Source organism: Charadrius vociferus, unplaced genomic scaffold (genome assembly GCF_000708025.1).
Source record: "Charadrius vociferus isolate BGI_N301 unplaced genomic scaffold, ASM70802v2 scaffold611, whole genome shotgun sequence".
In the NCBI taxonomy this organism is placed as follows: Eukaryota; Metazoa; Chordata; class Aves; order Charadriiformes; family Charadriidae; genus Charadrius; species Charadrius vociferus.
The window spans coordinates 1,218,965-1,235,143 of NW_009646844.1; the positions used below are offsets into that span (position 1 = coordinate 1,218,965).

At 37.8% G+C, this 16,179-nt stretch overlaps 1 protein-coding gene across 2 annotated transcripts; it reads left to right on the forward strand.

Moving 5' to 3' along the window:
• The first annotated feature begins 202 nt into the window (after window positions 1–202).
• On the forward strand, window positions 203–16,179 carry SLC25A16 (solute carrier family 25 (mitochondrial carrier), member 16). Of its 2 annotated transcripts, XM_009893915.1 has the most exons (10): window positions 203–357; window positions 745–837; window positions 3,059–3,192; window positions 4,891–4,954; window positions 10,921–11,042; window positions 11,582–11,648; window positions 12,459–12,621; window positions 13,518–13,586; window positions 15,380–15,499; window positions 15,960–16,179. In XM_009893915.1, the coding sequence occupies exons 1-10, from the start codon at window positions 264–266 to the stop codon at window positions 15,979–15,981; spliced, it is 948 nt and encodes a 315-aa protein (XP_009892217.1). In that variant the 5' UTR covers window positions 203–263; the 3' UTR covers window positions 15,982–16,179. The 2 variants fall into 2 exon arrangements, with proteins under 2 accessions (XP_009892217.1, XP_009892209.1); XM_009893907.1 differs by lacking the exon at window positions 15,960–16,179 and having other exon boundaries at window positions 230–357; window positions 15,380–15,919.

Sequence of the window (16,179 nt, forward strand, 5' to 3'; positions counted from 1 at the left end):
CTCTCCGCCCCGGTTGCGGCGGACGGGCCCGGTGCCACCCGGGTGGGCGGACGGGCGCTCTCGGGCCTCGCCGGCCCGGCCCGCGGCCTCCTCAGGCCTGAGGTGAGGCGGGGGGCGGGGCCGCCCTGTGACGCCATCAGCAGGCGCCGCCGCGCGGCCCGGCGGCCCCGGCCGTGGTTCGGTGGGGCGCGGGCAGCTCCGAGCTCCGCCCCGGCGCCGCTTGAGGGAACCGCCGCCGCCTGCCCGGGCCCAGCCCTTGCCCCATGGCTTCCCCGGCGGCGGCGGGGCCCGGCGCCGCGTTGCCCCCGGGGTCGGCGAGCCGCGACTTCTACTGGTTGCGGTCCTTTATCGCCGGAGGTGGGTGCCCCGGGCGGCGGGGGAAGGATGAGGTTGCGGTTGTAGCGGGTCGCGTCTGTCCTGGGGGGTGCTCGGGGAGAGCGGCCCGAAGGGAAGGAGGGAGCGGGGCGGAAAACTCCGGGACAACTTTCTCTGGAAGGCGCTGCCGTGGCCTCAGCAGCTTAGAGGGACCGCGGCCCGGGTTTGTGTAACCGGGAAAAGTAGCTTATACCTTTCGTTAAGGCTTTAAGGGTTTTGTAACGCACATCTCCTACCGTTATCGGGGCTTCTCCCAGTTCCTAACCCGAGTTTATCCTCCCTTATTCCGTTTAAAAATCCCTTATTTCTCTGCGGGCGTAAAGAACTTCTGCATCCCGTCACTTTTCTTTTTCCCCCCCTCTTGGAAAGGTGTTGCAGGATGTTGTGCCAAAACAACTACTGCACCACTGGATCGAGTAAAGATTTTGCTGCAGGCTCATAACCACCATTACAAACATCTAGGTAAGATGGCTGCTGCGCGTCTAATTTGGGGGTTTAAGTGGTTTGGGTACGTCGATTTATTCGGCGATGTGCCTGGGACCAGAAGGCGCTCATGGGACAGAAGGCTGTACCCGTTCTGGTTGGTCTCTGTGCCATGGATTTGTTGGTGTTTAAAAGAAAACCAAAGCCCCGTGCACGTAAGTTGGGGTGTCATCGATGAGTGCGAGATGGAGATGTCAGAATAATAATCCTCAGTACGGCATGTAAGAGCCAGGCTTCGTCTGCGCCTGACTGAAGGCAGCAGGAGATTGGTAATCGCAGGTTTGAAGCTGGAATGGTTCACGTAAAAGCTGTCACCGCTGGTAATAACCGCTCCAGTGACTGCCAGTTCCCAGGGGATGTGGGAGTCGGTGCGTTTCCAAGCTTGGTAACCCTCACGGGGGGCTGGCGATTCCACGACAGTGACCTCCAAATCCAGCAAGACTGGTGTGCACTTGCGCTCGCAGAGGGCACGTGTGGCTGGTAGGAATGGAAGGGTTTGTGCCCAGTGTAAGGTGCGGGTGCGCTGCCGTCGGCAGCTGGGTTGCGTCACGGTGAGGGAGTAAACGCGGAGTTGTCAGCACGTTTGGAACCCTTCTCTGTGGGGCTGTGACAGTGCCCTCTTGCGCACAGCATTTGAGGTAGTTTATGTCATATGTTCTTGAAATATATCATAACTTATGGTGCAAAATTTAAGTGTGTTACAGTTGTCAAGAAAAAAATAAGAATTTTGAGTTGGTTAATTTTACATGTAATGAAACTTTGGAATTTTTAACTTAGACACTAGAGATATTTTTTTTAAGGCTGGAAAAGCAAATCTTGAAACAAAATTCAGTGGATATTTATTCACTTCACTGTACCAAAAAGGGAAACACAAGTAATGTGGCATTCTGGTAACGCAGTCACGTAAGCATGCGCTCAAATCCACAGTCTAAGAATTGAAGGCTGAAATAATTGATTTGACTGATATTTTAAATCCTTATTTTCTGTTTGCTTTGTACTGTGCCATAACTGGCAAGTAAAATCTTATATTCTTCCCTATTTAGGGTGTTTGATATGATGCTGATTATTTGAAATGTGTCTCACTTGAATGTATGTCCATGTTACATGTAGGAAAAAAGAAAATTATGTGGCTGAGATACCTGTAAGTGCAGAGACACGAGGGATTAATTAATCAAAATCCTCACTAAATGTATTTACTGCCTTTGCTCTGTGGATTTCCTGACACAGGGATCTCGGAGCGTGTGTTCTAAGAAATAAGAACATCATTGCAAGGTAGAGAGAAATTTAATCATGGCATGTGTTTTCAGAGGTGTGTAATAAGCTTCACATCTTAAAAATAGATTTAGTATTATATTCTTAGAACCCCAGAAGCTAATTAATACTGGTTTCATTTAAACTTCAAACAAAAGTTTGTCAACTACTCATTTTCTTTTCTGCTTGAAAGATAAACGTGCAAGCATTTTCCGTGTTCAGCTCTTATACTACTTAGTAGTTGCATATGAATGGAAACTGTTTAGCTGTTAGGGTTTATTCCTTTACAAAAAATTAAAAAGTCAATTCGATAGCAATTATGCATAACTAATAATATGTTTATAATAAAACTGTAGGTTTTGCCCAAACTTTGTGTGATCTTGCAGTATTTCCCGCCTGTTAAAAGGGAATAGGATTGCTTGTTGCAACAACTCTGGAACAGGAAGTGTGAGATGTTTAAGTTGTAAGCAATGAGAGACGTAAACTTGTTTATTTCATTTCCTCAGTGATGGCACTTAACCTGTAAGTTGGCACATAGCAAAAATAGATTGTTTTCCCATGATTTTAGATTTTTTATTTATTTGTTTGTTTTGAATTGACTGAATTGCAAGACAACCAGTTTCCCTCCTTCTCTTGCTTGTATTAGCTTCTGTGGGTGGGTGGTAGCACCTGCAGTCCAGGCAAGTCACGGGGCCTGAATGCATGAATTTGGAAAGAGGTCCCCTGAGTCTGGGAGGTGAGAAAGCCGATAAACCTTAACCTTAAACCTCCTCCTTCAGGCAATGTTTGGGCATTGAAAATGGATTTTCCACTCTCCATAGTTACATGGGCAACATGATCCAGCCTTCGTTCTATGCATACTGTATTATTGTCAGTAATATTTGCTTCATTCTCCCCCCTCCTTCCCCCCGGTGTAATTGTTAAACATCTCTTTTTGTATTGCTGGCAGGAGTGTTTTCTACATTGTGTGCTGTCCCCAAAAAGGAAGGTTACCTTGGGCTGTATAAAGGAAACGGGGCAATGATGATTAGAATCTTCCCATATGGCGCAATTCAGTTTATGGCATTTGACCAATATAAAAAGGTAGTTGAATTTATTTTGTTATCCTTTTCTTTTTTTTTCTGCCTACAATGAATACAGATTCTTTAAGTGATCAAAACTAACACTGAAACTTTTGTGTCTTATTAACTCGCTGCATGTCTTTTCTCAGGTTGCTTAATTTTATCTGAATCTACCCATAAAAATGTCAGGGCAACAGTGAAACTTTTGCAGTGTTGCTTAAGGAAAAAAAAAATCCCACCAATTTTTGTACCTTTGTATTGCTGAGATTAATACTTTTTTGTGTGTGCGTGAAAGCAAAAGGTAATCTAAAGTCTCCTGCTATTTGTATTGCTATAAGCTATCGCTTTGTGATTAAATGTAGGAACAAAACGTAAAATGGAACGTCTTTATTATATTGTGTTGTCATTCTTAGTACTTGATGGATGGAACAACTTAAACTTGAAAGTCTGTCTGGATGCCACTGTTACATTTGACCTGACAAATGACGATGTCAGGCTCTAGATAAAAATGACCTGGAAGAGAAAATGCTCATTTCAGGGTCCCGCAGGATTTGTGGATTCCTTTCTGCTCTCGTGCATTTACTCTTTCATAATAAATACGTATTAAATCCCTGCAAAATCTTTTGGTGACCAGGTGTTAGCATGAACATGTTTTTAAACATTGCTTATATGTGGTGAAAAATACCATTTTACTGTTAGCGATGCGGAATTCTGTGTTTGAAAGGTCAGATTTAGTACCCAGTGAAGTAAATTGCATGATCTTTACTGAAGACAGGGAGATTGAAATTGTGATTCCCTTCCCTAAAGAGCAAATTTCAGAAGGCTGATACAAAGAAGTAACTGTAATGAGTTTCATATGTTCTTTTTTTGTGGTGTAATCATAAATGCTGTTGATCTATGCTTGTTTTATGTTGTGTTGAATAAAAGACTGCATGCCATTCTTCATAAGGAAATGATTTATGAATCTGCAAATTTCAAGTCAACATTTAGCATCATAGCAGTTTCTTTAATCTATTATTTGACAACAAACATTCACGATGTTTGCAGGAATGTATAAAAGGAAAAAACCCAATTCTTAAAGAAGGAAGATACGAAGTGAGCTTGATAGCACAAACTGCTTCTTAAGTAGTCCCAATTATTTGATAAAAGCCTGGAAACTATTTTCTAACTTCCTTCTAGGTTATAATGTAACTTAGGAAATTCTTGCTCTCAAATGCTTGTCTGATTTCTCTCTCTCTTTTTTTTTTTTTTAATCCTGTTAAACAGTCTTAAAAATATCTTTACAGGAGTATGTTTCACATGCTGTGCATGAAAGAAAAATTTACTCTTCTCAAATGTGTTGCTTTTCAACTTTGCTCAATGTCCTTTGCTCTCTGTCGTGCAACAAGGAGAGTATTCAGGTAGCCTTGTTTGACACACATGAAAGATAACTAAATAAACAATTAATCTAGTTTCTGAAGTAAACAGTACAAATACTTTCAACTCATTGCTCTGCCCACTTAGTAGAATTTTAGCATTTCCATGATTTTAATAAGAAATTGGTAACAGCAGCAATGTTCAGAAAAGTCTGTTAATAGTAATTAAGTGCTCTGGTTTGAATTTGCAGTGTTGTAAACTTGGAAACAGCTACAGAGTTTGCATTAATGTGCTAATAAACTGTGTGATGTACTTCCCTGTATTTTGTGATAAATGACTGTTGTAAATGTTCCGTATTTTGTAGGTAATAAAGAAGCAACTTGGGATTTCGGGGCATGTGCATCGATTAATGGCTGGATCCATGGCAGGTATAGTTTCGTACTTGGATTTCAGACTTCCTTTTGCTGAAAAGTTAATATTTGTTTAGAGGATGATTTGATCTGTTTTCCGGTCAAGCTATTGCAAATTTGTATTAAGCAAAAATACTAGTAAATGGTTAATGTAACAAATAGTTGCCTAATTGAAAACTGTTTGTCTAAGAGTATTCTTTAAAATACATTTGCTCAGGCCCTGAATTCTGTGCTGTGTTGTAAAGCACGGTTTTTATACTGCTTCTTACTACAGCTATTAAAAAATGAAAAAATCCAGTGGCATCAAGATGAAGTATAAAGATGCAGGTTTTAGTAGAATTGGTTCATCAGCATGTCTGCCATTGCTACTAGATTGGATATAAGCCCATAGAAATAGAGAGAACTGCAGGCCCTTAAGTGGGTGGATTCTTTGTATTTGCCGGAATTGTCTATAGCTTTCAACATCCAATGCAGGATTGTCATGATAGTCTCTAGAGCATATTAAGAATGTTAAAAAACATCATCTATCAATTAGTGCAATGGCAGGAGAAAAAAACATTTGTAAACTGCCGGTATATAGTATGATTATACATTTTTATTTTCCTCTTGCTAGTCATTCAGCCAAAAGTAGCTAAGAAAAAACAGGGAAAGGTAAGTAATAGTGGACTGATTTTTAATCGAGGTGGTTCTTCACGTGCTTTTACTTTGTAAAACAGCCTTAATACTGTCTACTCACAGTCTTTAAATAGTTATGACATGAGTATGATTATTTAGCTTCTTTTGGAATAAAATTACTGGAGTTTGTTAATACTACCTTTAGTTAAACTAGGAAGACCTCATGAAAACATTTTGGCTTTGCGTGCCACCAGAGGAAAAGGAAAGAGAATGAAATGAAACAATTGAAAGGTCCTGAAAACAAGCAAAACCCATTTGGCAAGATATGTTCCAGAACTTGGCTGACTTTCTATCTGAAGGAAGTGGAAAACATACATAGATATTTTTTTTTCTTTCTTTCTTTCTTTCCCCTTCTTTAACTGTACTAAAGAACACTTCCCCCCTACCCTCAAAAGCTTGTTATTGGCTTTTTCAGGAGCCTTGTCAGAGACCTGGAACCTGACTTGCAAGGCACTGTGAAAACACTGAATAATCAGCTTAACTCTGTCAGTGTTGGACATGCTGGAATTCCTTGTGTAGATAAATTAATGGCATCTGGCATCGTTTTGAGCACCTGACTGGTTAAATCTGTTTTGTGTGGTTAGAGTAACAGAAATAAAATCAATATACAGTACCATCTGGAAACCATGATCGAATGAAATCCTTTGTGTGGTGCATTTAAGTACAATATACTCAGTAGTCTGGTATTAAGAACCCCAAAGCTGAGTAGATGAACAAGGATTAGGTGTGCAGTGACATGAATATAGGAGTCGGGTATAATAGTAGTATCATGTGTGAGCGTCTAACTATTTGTTTACTAGGTGGCATTAACTGCTTTTGGGGATATTCATTAGATAAATAAGAAAGGAGGGTTTATATTGAGTATGCCAAGAAGTTACAGGGGAGGAAGGAGGGGTTAAGAAGAGTGTAGAGTCTAAAATCTGAGACACAAGTTCTAGATTTGCAAACAAAGTAAGAAAAGACATTTAAAAGAAACTGGTAATATTTCTTGCTTTAACACCTGTGGCTTAGTCTCTCCAATAAGGAATATTTTGTTTCTTCCAACTTCACATGACTAAAGGAGATGGCGTGCTGCATGCACCCCTATGTTGGTGGAGAGGGGTCTTCACAGTTTCCTGGAACCCAATATTATGCAGTTGAAAATGGATGCCCCCTTGTTTCCCTTTCCTTTTTGTCCCCTCTCCACCATCTAGCCACACAGCTGTCTGCTTTCACTTCTGTGTATGCTACTGATACTTAAATCTTGCTTATGTCAGTGTTTCCAACATTACTAGGAGTCAGCAGACCTGAATCGGCTTCAAAGTGGTGGGAAACATTTGAGTATCTTCTGTAACTGATAAACAGGATCAAAAGCATATCCACAGGGAAAAACAAGGCAATGAGGATGGGGGTAGTGGAGTGAGAGAAAAGAAAAACCTTTTGTAATGCATATATTTAAGGAGGCCAAGTTAAAGTTACTGTGGAAACTTTAACTCTGAATTTCCTGAGTCTTGTGTGATTCAAATTTCAGCTGTAACACCTCATTAACAGATAAATGGTGTATAACTTCTTTTAAGGAAAGACAGAGCTGGGGAGAAGATGGAGAAATCATAGAGGTTAGTGGGTTTAGGAAACAAAATGATCAAATAAAACCTGTATCAAAGGATGATTTTGCAAATCTAATTTTTTGGTTTTTAGTTGAAAAATCTGAATGAAAACAGAGAAATGTGTGTTTCCTCCCCTGCACTTGATTAACTTAACATCTAGTCTTTTTTTGGCTTTTTTTTTTTTATTTTTATCTATAATGAACTCAGGTTCAGTGAAACGAGTATAGAAAGCATGTTTTTGTTTTTCTTTTTACGTTTAGTAAAAGCAATTGGAAAATAGTACCGAGGATACTGTTCAGGAGGATACTGACTGTTGCAATTTTAAATAGCATGTAATTAACAGTTACCTATTTGAGTCAACGTTTTAAAAGAGTCCGTGCTGTTCATTTCTTCAGGTGTAATTCAGAAAGCAACAGTTATATATTGGAGGTCTAGAAATATTAGGACTTGTGAATTAGTCATTTCTTTAACCCGTCTAATAAATACTCTTTGTCATCAGCTACTTCTCTGTATGTATAGTTCCTGAAGCTTTGTTTTGTTCAGAAGATGCGTCCTTGATAAATTAATCTTTACACTAGTTAAGGAGCATATCTTCTGCAGTTCAAGGCTGTGACTCGTGCTTATCACTTTTTGAACTGTATACCTCTGAATCACTTGGTAGTACTTAATTTGATCTATGTAGTTATTGATAAAGTACAAAGAGCATGATACAGAAACCATAAAAACTTGTGTGTCAGGTATGTTTGATCTTTGTAAATGTATTTCACTTGGTATTTTTTTCTTGCTCCAGATGGTTGATTGGTTTGTTGGTTTTTTTTAAATTTTATTTTCAAAGAAAGAAAATTACTGAGAATGGAGGAATAGTAGGAAAATTGGTAGTCAGAGATAAATCCCTATACAGCTAATCTCACTGTTAACTCCTGAAGCCTGGGAAGCAAATCAAGTACAGTCTAATTGCTGTTGTGCTTCATTGACGCTAAGTCTCAGTAAAGGCCTGCGTAACTCAGTATCTTGTCCCTAAGAGTGGTCAAAGGTGCCTGAGGACAATATGTAAGTGAAGAATGGTCTTTCCCTGACTTCCTTGACTTCTGAGTCAGCATCTGCAATGAAAAAGTCTGCTGTTTTTGAAGAAGTGGTTCCTTGAAGGAGGGAGGAGCTACGTTGCCCTAATAGGATTATTTCAGAACAGACACGGGAGTTGCAGTATGTGTCTCTTAACTGTTGAGATACTTCCAATTCTGGCCTGTTTAACCAACCATGGGAGAGATTTTTGGCTCCACTCTCATTATTTGGGATAGACTTTGCTTTCTTAAGGCAGGGAATCAGCCTTAAGGTGCTGTGGTCTGACTTTTGACAACTCATATTTAGGGAGTAGAGATGAGACGAGTAGTTTTGTAGACTTCACCAAAATGACTGCGTCCCAAAGCTGGCTGCCATTCCTCCCAGACAGGGTGGGGTCTCTTCTGAGCCCCAGAGGAGATCTTGATCCCTTGTATGTACACTTTGCTTATATGAACAGTAAACAGTAACATGCCTCTTCCACTTGCTTCAAGAAAACATTTTGCGGCTGATGTTAGAAATCCCATTTTTTTTTTCAGAATTCATGTCTAGAGGATTTTAAGAAAAAGTTAAAAAAAAAAAGCTATTTAAATCCTCACTGCATATGGTTTCTTTTGGTTGCATCTGATTTTTTTTTTTCAACTGTACTATTTTTGGACTGTGTTCACTAGTTAGTGCATTCACCAATCTTTTAGTTGGTCTGTTTGCTAGTCTTTGTTCAGAGAATATTCCTGGATACATACAAGTGCATGACTGGAAAGAGAAGGGGGGATAAAGTTGTCTGTTTTCTGAAGTAGGATGACTTTCCTGTGAACTCTTAAGCTCCGTAAAAGCTTTGTTTCCTTTATTTTATATTTTGTGGGGGTTTTTTTGTTGGTTTTTTTTTTTTATTTTGTGGGGTTTTTTTTTGTGGTTTTTTTTTTTTTTTTTTAACTGCTTGAATTCACATATTTTACAATATTTCTGCAGATCTCAGGCAATCCATTAGGAAAAGGCTGCGGTCTGAGGCATTGCATTTAATAATGTAGGTCAGTGGAAACAGTCCTAAAGTTGCTCTGGTGTTCTGCAGCTTCCAACTTGTGAACCCTATGGGTGAGACAACATCAGAAATCAACTGCAGATGTCTGCTTTTTGTTCAGAGGATTCATCCAAAATCTCCAAAAGAGATGTTTTTGTCTTCTAAAATAAATTACTCGTAGAATACTCCAGAAGGCCATAAACTTTACTCTCAGTTGACGGTTGACCAGTGCCAGCTTTTTGGATAGCTCACTGATGGTGTTCATTTTTCTTTTTTTCCCGCCCCATCTAATCATGATATCTTCTGTCAGATCATTCAGCTTACTAAAGTTGTTGGGTTTTTTTTCTTTTTTTTTTTTCCTCTCCAGACATAAAAGTTATGAACAGTTTCTTTGCTGGAGTTGTGTTGTGTTTGTGTTTTGTTGTGGGTTTGTGTTTGTGGGGTTTTTTTTTCCCCTCCCTGTTGTGATTTTCTCTTGAATTTGTGGAAATGAGGAGAAATGATACACCTACAAAAAGAGATATCATTAAAAGACTATTAAAACTTAAGAGGAAGTGGGAATTTCCTGCTGGCATAAAAAGTGTGCTTGTCTTCTGTAGGAACAATTTTTGAGAGCAATGTTTAGCTAAATTAGAGTGGTAGCTAGAAAGCAATATAGATCACAAAGGCTTTTGCCTTCTTTTTCTCATTCTCCCAGTATATATGTGTATATTTATTTATTTTTTTAGTGATGGTGGTATACTACCAGAAAATGACCTGTTTTTAGTAAACAGTTTTAACTATTCCCTCCAAATCATTTGTCAGCAATTGAGTGGTTTACCTCAAAAACTAGCAGTAATAAAGAATTTGTTATTCAGGTAACTGTTAGAAGAGTTGTTTTCTGTACTGGAGTTCTGTTTCCAAAATTACAAATTGGTCAGCGTCTAATCAGTTTTGAAGCAGTTTAACTGCATGAACCCTAAGATTTGATTTTTTTGGCATCTTAAGTCTAGAAATAGCTTTTTTGGTCAGAGTTTTAAAACACAAGTGCTGGTGTAACATGAACTACTAAAATGCAGTAATGCAATGCAGTTAAGTAGTCTTTATCGGTACAATCCTGACTTTATTTTAAATGTCATTAGAATATATTTAGTATTTTCAGATGCAGTAGATTAATACATTTATCTGTATCCAGTAATCACATCAAATTCTGACACAACCTTTTTGAAATTAAAGGCGTAAATTTGGGGTTTGTGGGTTTTTTTTTGTTTTTTTGTTTTTTTTTTTTAAGATATGGTCGGTATAAGTTTCATGGTTGCAATCCAGTAAAGCTGATGTACTTGACTAGCCTGATGCTTATGAGCCATGAACTTCAATAAGATTGCTCATGTGAATACAGTTAGGCCCATAAATCTTTGGAAAATCAAGGCCTAGGTGTGCAGCTTCAGTGAACACCAAGTATAAACATAAATCCTTCGTGTGTTGCTGAAGTTAGTGTTCCTATTTGCTGATTATAAGTGACTTTAAGTGTTTCTTTAACAAAATAATTTGTATATGCTATTATATTCACTGCCACAAAAGAAAATTCTATTTTTCGAAATAATCCTAGAATCAGATAAGGTGTAGGTGAGTTTTGTTTGCTTGTTTTGTTTTTGTTTTTAATAAAGGTATTACAGCAGTGATTTGTACTTACCCTCTTGATATGGTTAGAGTTCGTCTGGCGTTCCAAGTAAAAGGGGAACACAAGTACATGGGAATTATCCATGCATTCAAGATGATTTACACAAAGGTATTTTTTCTTTTAATCTTCAGTCCTGTCAAAGCAAAATGTGCTCTTTAAAGAATGTTGCACTGCACTGTTCTGTCAAGTAGTGGCTTGGTGGAAAATAACATGATTTCATTGTGTGCACATTTAATTTTTTAATGTAAAAAAAAAATATCTGGATGCTTCCTACTTAGGCTGCTAAGATGTAGCTAAGACTCATAAGTGGGATGTCAAAAACAACAGAGAGAAGTTGTTTTTCAAGAACAAGTAGTAATGATACCAAAAAAATTGGGGAGGAGGGAAATGTATAATGCAGAAATGTCTCCTAGGTTATGATGTTGGATGTAGATTTTTCTCCTTCGTTTTCAGTTTTCTGTCTCCCACAGAGCCAGGCAGTTGTCCCCTGAATTCTTCAGGCACAAGAAATGGATCTTGTTAACTCCTTGGTGCTAGATGATGCTAGTCAGATTGCTATCATGCGAATCTGTATGAACAGTCATATAACTTGTTAAAACGTTTGTTGTATTTCTTGCCACAAATGTACTTGTATTTTTCTTTCAAAGGAAGGTGGTTTTAGTGGGTTCTACAGAGGGCTGATGCCAACTGTTGTAGGAATGGCGCCATATGCGGGTAAGTTGAAAACAGAATATGACGGTCCTTCAGCAGTTATGTGCGGTATTAAATTCACATAATATATTTGTACATCTAGTTAATTAGCTTCTGTTAAAATCAAGGATTCTCTTTTTAACTGAATGGAGAGGGGAGGCCAGTAGAAGCATTTGTAACTGTTCAATCTTAATCTAGAACTGATCAACCTGTGTTAAAGCATCTTCAGTAAGCAGAGCCTAGCTTTTCTGAAACTTGGACTTGCGGGGGAGAGAGGTGAAGTAGTGGTTCTTTCTCTTCTGCTTCCCAGTTTTCCCACAAGAAAGCATGGAGGATATTTCTCTCCAACGGGCAGATTCGAGAGAGCGCTGAGCGCTTGATAGATGGAGACTTAGAGCTTTTGCATTGGCTCCATCTCCTGGTGACTTTTATGTAAATACTTAGACAAGCGTAAGCAGTGGGTGACGTGGGATGGAGGAACATCAGAACTGCCCAGCTTCATATTATGAATGCCCTACATTCATATTTAAAAGATGACAGATGTTCTTCAGTTAAAAAGACCTTAGGAGTCTTAACAGCAATCTGGTAATTTAAATCCCACAGTCTAGCTTATTTAAAGCATTCTTTTAATGTTAATTATAAACACTAATTCATTTGGACAAAAGTTATTGTAGAAGTTCAAAATATTGTCTGTTTCTTTTTGCTTAAGAAAAACTTCTAAAAGAATTGGAAAATAGTTTCATTTTGTAATTGCAGCTTTTTGTTTATGATGATGATGCATCAACAAATAGTTTGCTTTTTTATGAAAGTGCATAAAATTAAATTTCCTTTTAGGTTTTTCATTTTTTACCTTTGGTACCTTAAAGAGCATTGGACTTGCTCAAGCACCTAACTTGCTTGGACGGCCTTCATTAGATAATCCTGATGTCTTAGTTTTGAAAACACATGTAAATCTGCTGTGTGGTGGCATAGCTGGAGCAATAGCTCAGACGATATCGTAAGTTTGGGTATTGATCTTTTCTTTTTTTTTTCCATGTAGCTGTTCACTCTAAAGAAACTTTTATCTGAGAATATGATCTTATGTTAGTCTAGTTATTGGTAAGCTTTTTAAATCAGGTTAATCAGACACTGGAATTCACTTATTCCCTATTGTTTCATTTACTAAATATCTATTTAATCTTCAGGGTCTTTAAAGATATATGCATTGAGTCAATTAAACAAATTCAGACAAAACTCCTAAAATCAGTTGGAATCTTGTTTGGTAAGCTTTGAAATTTTGACCGTGAATGTAACTTGTAGAATTTTATTCCAATTTATTTTCAAGGCAATGTAAGCTGTGAAGCCATTGAATTTTAAAAACACCAAAACACCCCCCCCCCCCCAAAACCCCAAGTCTTAGATATTGTATTTGGCGTTAATTTTTTTAATTACTTTGCCTGCTTTCTTCATTCTCATGCTGTCCTTGTCATACTTTATTTTGTCCATAAATTAATTTAATGGACTTGTATGGCATCAGTTTTTCACTAAATCACTGCATTACAAATGTCATTTTCTATTAATCCTTAAACTGTTAATTTTATTTTCGATTCAGGTGTCTTCTCCCTCCAGCGTTTTACAGACTGTTTTATACTCTCATCTGATCTTCATGTGTCTTCCTTACTCGTGCCAAATGGAATATATTAAGAGATCTGATTTGCTGGTTTTGGTTGTATAGGGGAAGTCTCCCTTTTTGGAGAACTTTCAGCTGTGTTGAGAATCTGAGCCGTATTCCTGACTCACTGAAAAGGGAGCTTGGAGGTTGCACATGGACTTCTTTGTATTCTCTTTTTTAAACAATATTCATATAGTCATCACACATCTGGTTGAACTGCTATTCAAATATCTCCTCTGTAGATATCCCCTTGATGTAACTCGTAGGCGAATGCAGTTAGGAGCGGTTCTCCCAGACTCTGAAAAGTGCCTGTAAGTATTTTCTTTTCATCTGTAGTAACTGAATTAATTCTTAGATGTCTGAGCAAAGTTACTTAGTTTTGAAGTTTAAAACAAAACAAAACCCAAACTACTATGTTGTTGATTTCTTCATTCTTTTAATGACTAAATCTCCACACGGCAAAAGTTGCCATTATCACTCTGGGGTTAAAAAAAATAACTGAAATCACAATGGCACTATTGTTAGTAATACTGTGTTTGTATTAGTCATGTATCTTGTTTTTATTTGAACTCAACTTGCAATATCTGTCTGTAATAGCAGCAGGATCCCTGAGAGACTGCATGCTTCCACTGAAGTTAAATGATTCAAAATGTTTTTAATGGTGTAGAATCTGTTCCATATGATGATTTTGCATAATACAATTTTATTTGACCTTTCTTGCATTTACAGTAGTGTCCCACACCCCGCGCATAGTTGGGGTTACTCCAGGCTTTTTAGTCATATGCTTCAGTCCAGTAGAAGTGGAAGTACCATAATATCCTTAAAATCATAGTATCATCTTGAAAAACTTCCTGAATTTCAAATTGCCTCAACCAAATTCAATTCTATGACAGTTTTATCTTGGTTACTTTCAATCTCGGGGAATTGTGCATGTCTGAATCCAGCATAATTCAGTGTGAACTTCCTGCGTGGCGAACTGCATCTTACTAAGTCTATCTGTCTTAGAGACCTTTCATGAACAACCTAGATGTTGCCTAGTGTGAAAGTTGCTGTTCTGTTTTCCTTACCAGCCTTAACTTTGTTTTTACTTTGCTATTTTCCACTCCAGATACTTTTAAAATAAAAAAGTGTTAATTGTTCTTGGGGTTTTACTTTCTGCATTTTTGAGAACTACTTGTACAGACAGTAAGCTTCTCAACAGTGCTGTTCTGACCATGTCTGGAGAGAGCTGTGCCTTGAAGGACAATAGATTTATATATCTTCAGAGGATGAGAGGATAAAACAAGTAGGGAATCTCGAAGCTTTGGAAGCATATGGAAGATGTTCTCAAAGAACAGTCTTTAATAGGGTGGAAATATTGAGCACCTTACAGGTTGTTACATTGCTTTGCATTTAACGCGCATTTGCTCAGTTTCAATACAAGTATGTGAGGAAAATCGTTCTCCTTTACATATCCCCTGCAAATTCTGCTTTTAATAAGGTCAAATATTATATACTTAAGTGAATTGCTAGAATTTAGGTTTTGAGAGAAAATATTAGGTCTTTGTCATGGTGAAGGAAGCTACACACATGAAAGATGTAGGATACAGAGCTAAATATTTTATATGCAGAGCTTTAGACGGATGGGTAGTGCAATCAAGTGCTTAAAGAAAGAAAATGGGATACAAGCCTAAATACTGATCTTTAATGCAAGTGTGTGTGCTATACTGGACAAATTGGGTTTCTGCTACTCTGCAATACATTTTTAAGAATAATTGATGCTTCTCAACTCCTTCTTGCCAGATAGGCAACAAAATATGCATGGCCATTCTGTTGTAAAATGTCTTACTATGTCTTTTAGGGCAGGTGTTTTCAGACTGGAACTTCTTTAGATGGGATTGCACTGTTTCCTTTCCAGTTTCCAGCCCTTTTGCCCAAATTTCTTGTAGAAGCTCAGGCTGTTTTCTGAGTCTTCAAAAGACTATAATGCTTTGCTATATGGAGTCCCATGGGTTTTTCTCCATAGATAAGAACCAAGTAAAATAAATGTCTTGTATTTTAAAGAAAGTGATTTTGTCTATTGAATATGTGTGTCCAATAATGATTTGAGTTGTTATTTTTTCAGTACAATGGTGCAGACACTGAAATATGTGTATCAACAACATGGAATACGAAGAGGATTATACCGTGGTTTATCTCTGAATTATATTCGTTGTATTCCTTCCCAGGCTGTGGCTTTTACAACGTATGAACTTATGAAACAATTCTTGCACCTCAACTAAATTTTTTTTTTTTAAAGACTTTTCTGTAAAACTACACTATCGGGCCTCAAATTATATTGGTGAGAAAATTACTTGAAGTTTAAAAAAGCTATCTCTTACTGTGGAACTGCTGTTGTCTGACATTTGTATGTGCCAAAATGTGGTTAATTTCCTGGAGTCAAACCAGGAGACAGATCAAAATAAACATTAGTTAGCTATAAACATTTTTTTGCACTTGATCTTCTAGGCTTCATTAGATTAATGTTAAGAATTACACACTTCTAAAATTATACCCACATTTTATACGGGTTTCAAGCTGTTAGTTATTTAGCTTTATCACCATTCCAGGACTTACACACAATTATATTGCTTTTTAAGCTAGTAGTTAGACATCTGTTTTTTAAAAATTAAACTTATTTGAACAAAATGCAGTGATTTTCGTAGTTGCCAGCTCTGTAGAAGCTGAACTCAGCAGACCACAACTTGAGCATCTTTTAATTCTTTTTTTGTACAAGCTTTCTGTATGCAAGAACAATGCATATATCTTCAGATAGGTACATATGAAAGTCTCTTCATCCATTTCAATAAATAATAACAAAATGTATTTAACATTATTAGAAATCTTGCAATTTGGAAACCAGTTTCTTGGTATATGTTCTATTCT

Excerpts from the sequence above, each read along its gene's own strand:
- SLC25A16 (XM_009893907.1), top strand. The coding sequence starts at position 264 with ATGGCTTCCCCGGCGGCGGCGGGGCCCGGCGCCGCGTTGCCCCCGGGG. Across the intron at positions 3,193-4,890 it reads CATTTGACCAATATAAAAAG|GTAATAAAGAAGCAACTTGG; the intron begins GTAGTTGAATTT and ends CGTATTTTGTAG. Across the intron at positions 12,622-13,517 it reads GCAATAGCTCAGACGATATC|ATATCCCCTTGATGTAACTC; the intron begins GTAAGTTTGGGT and ends TCTCCTCTGTAG.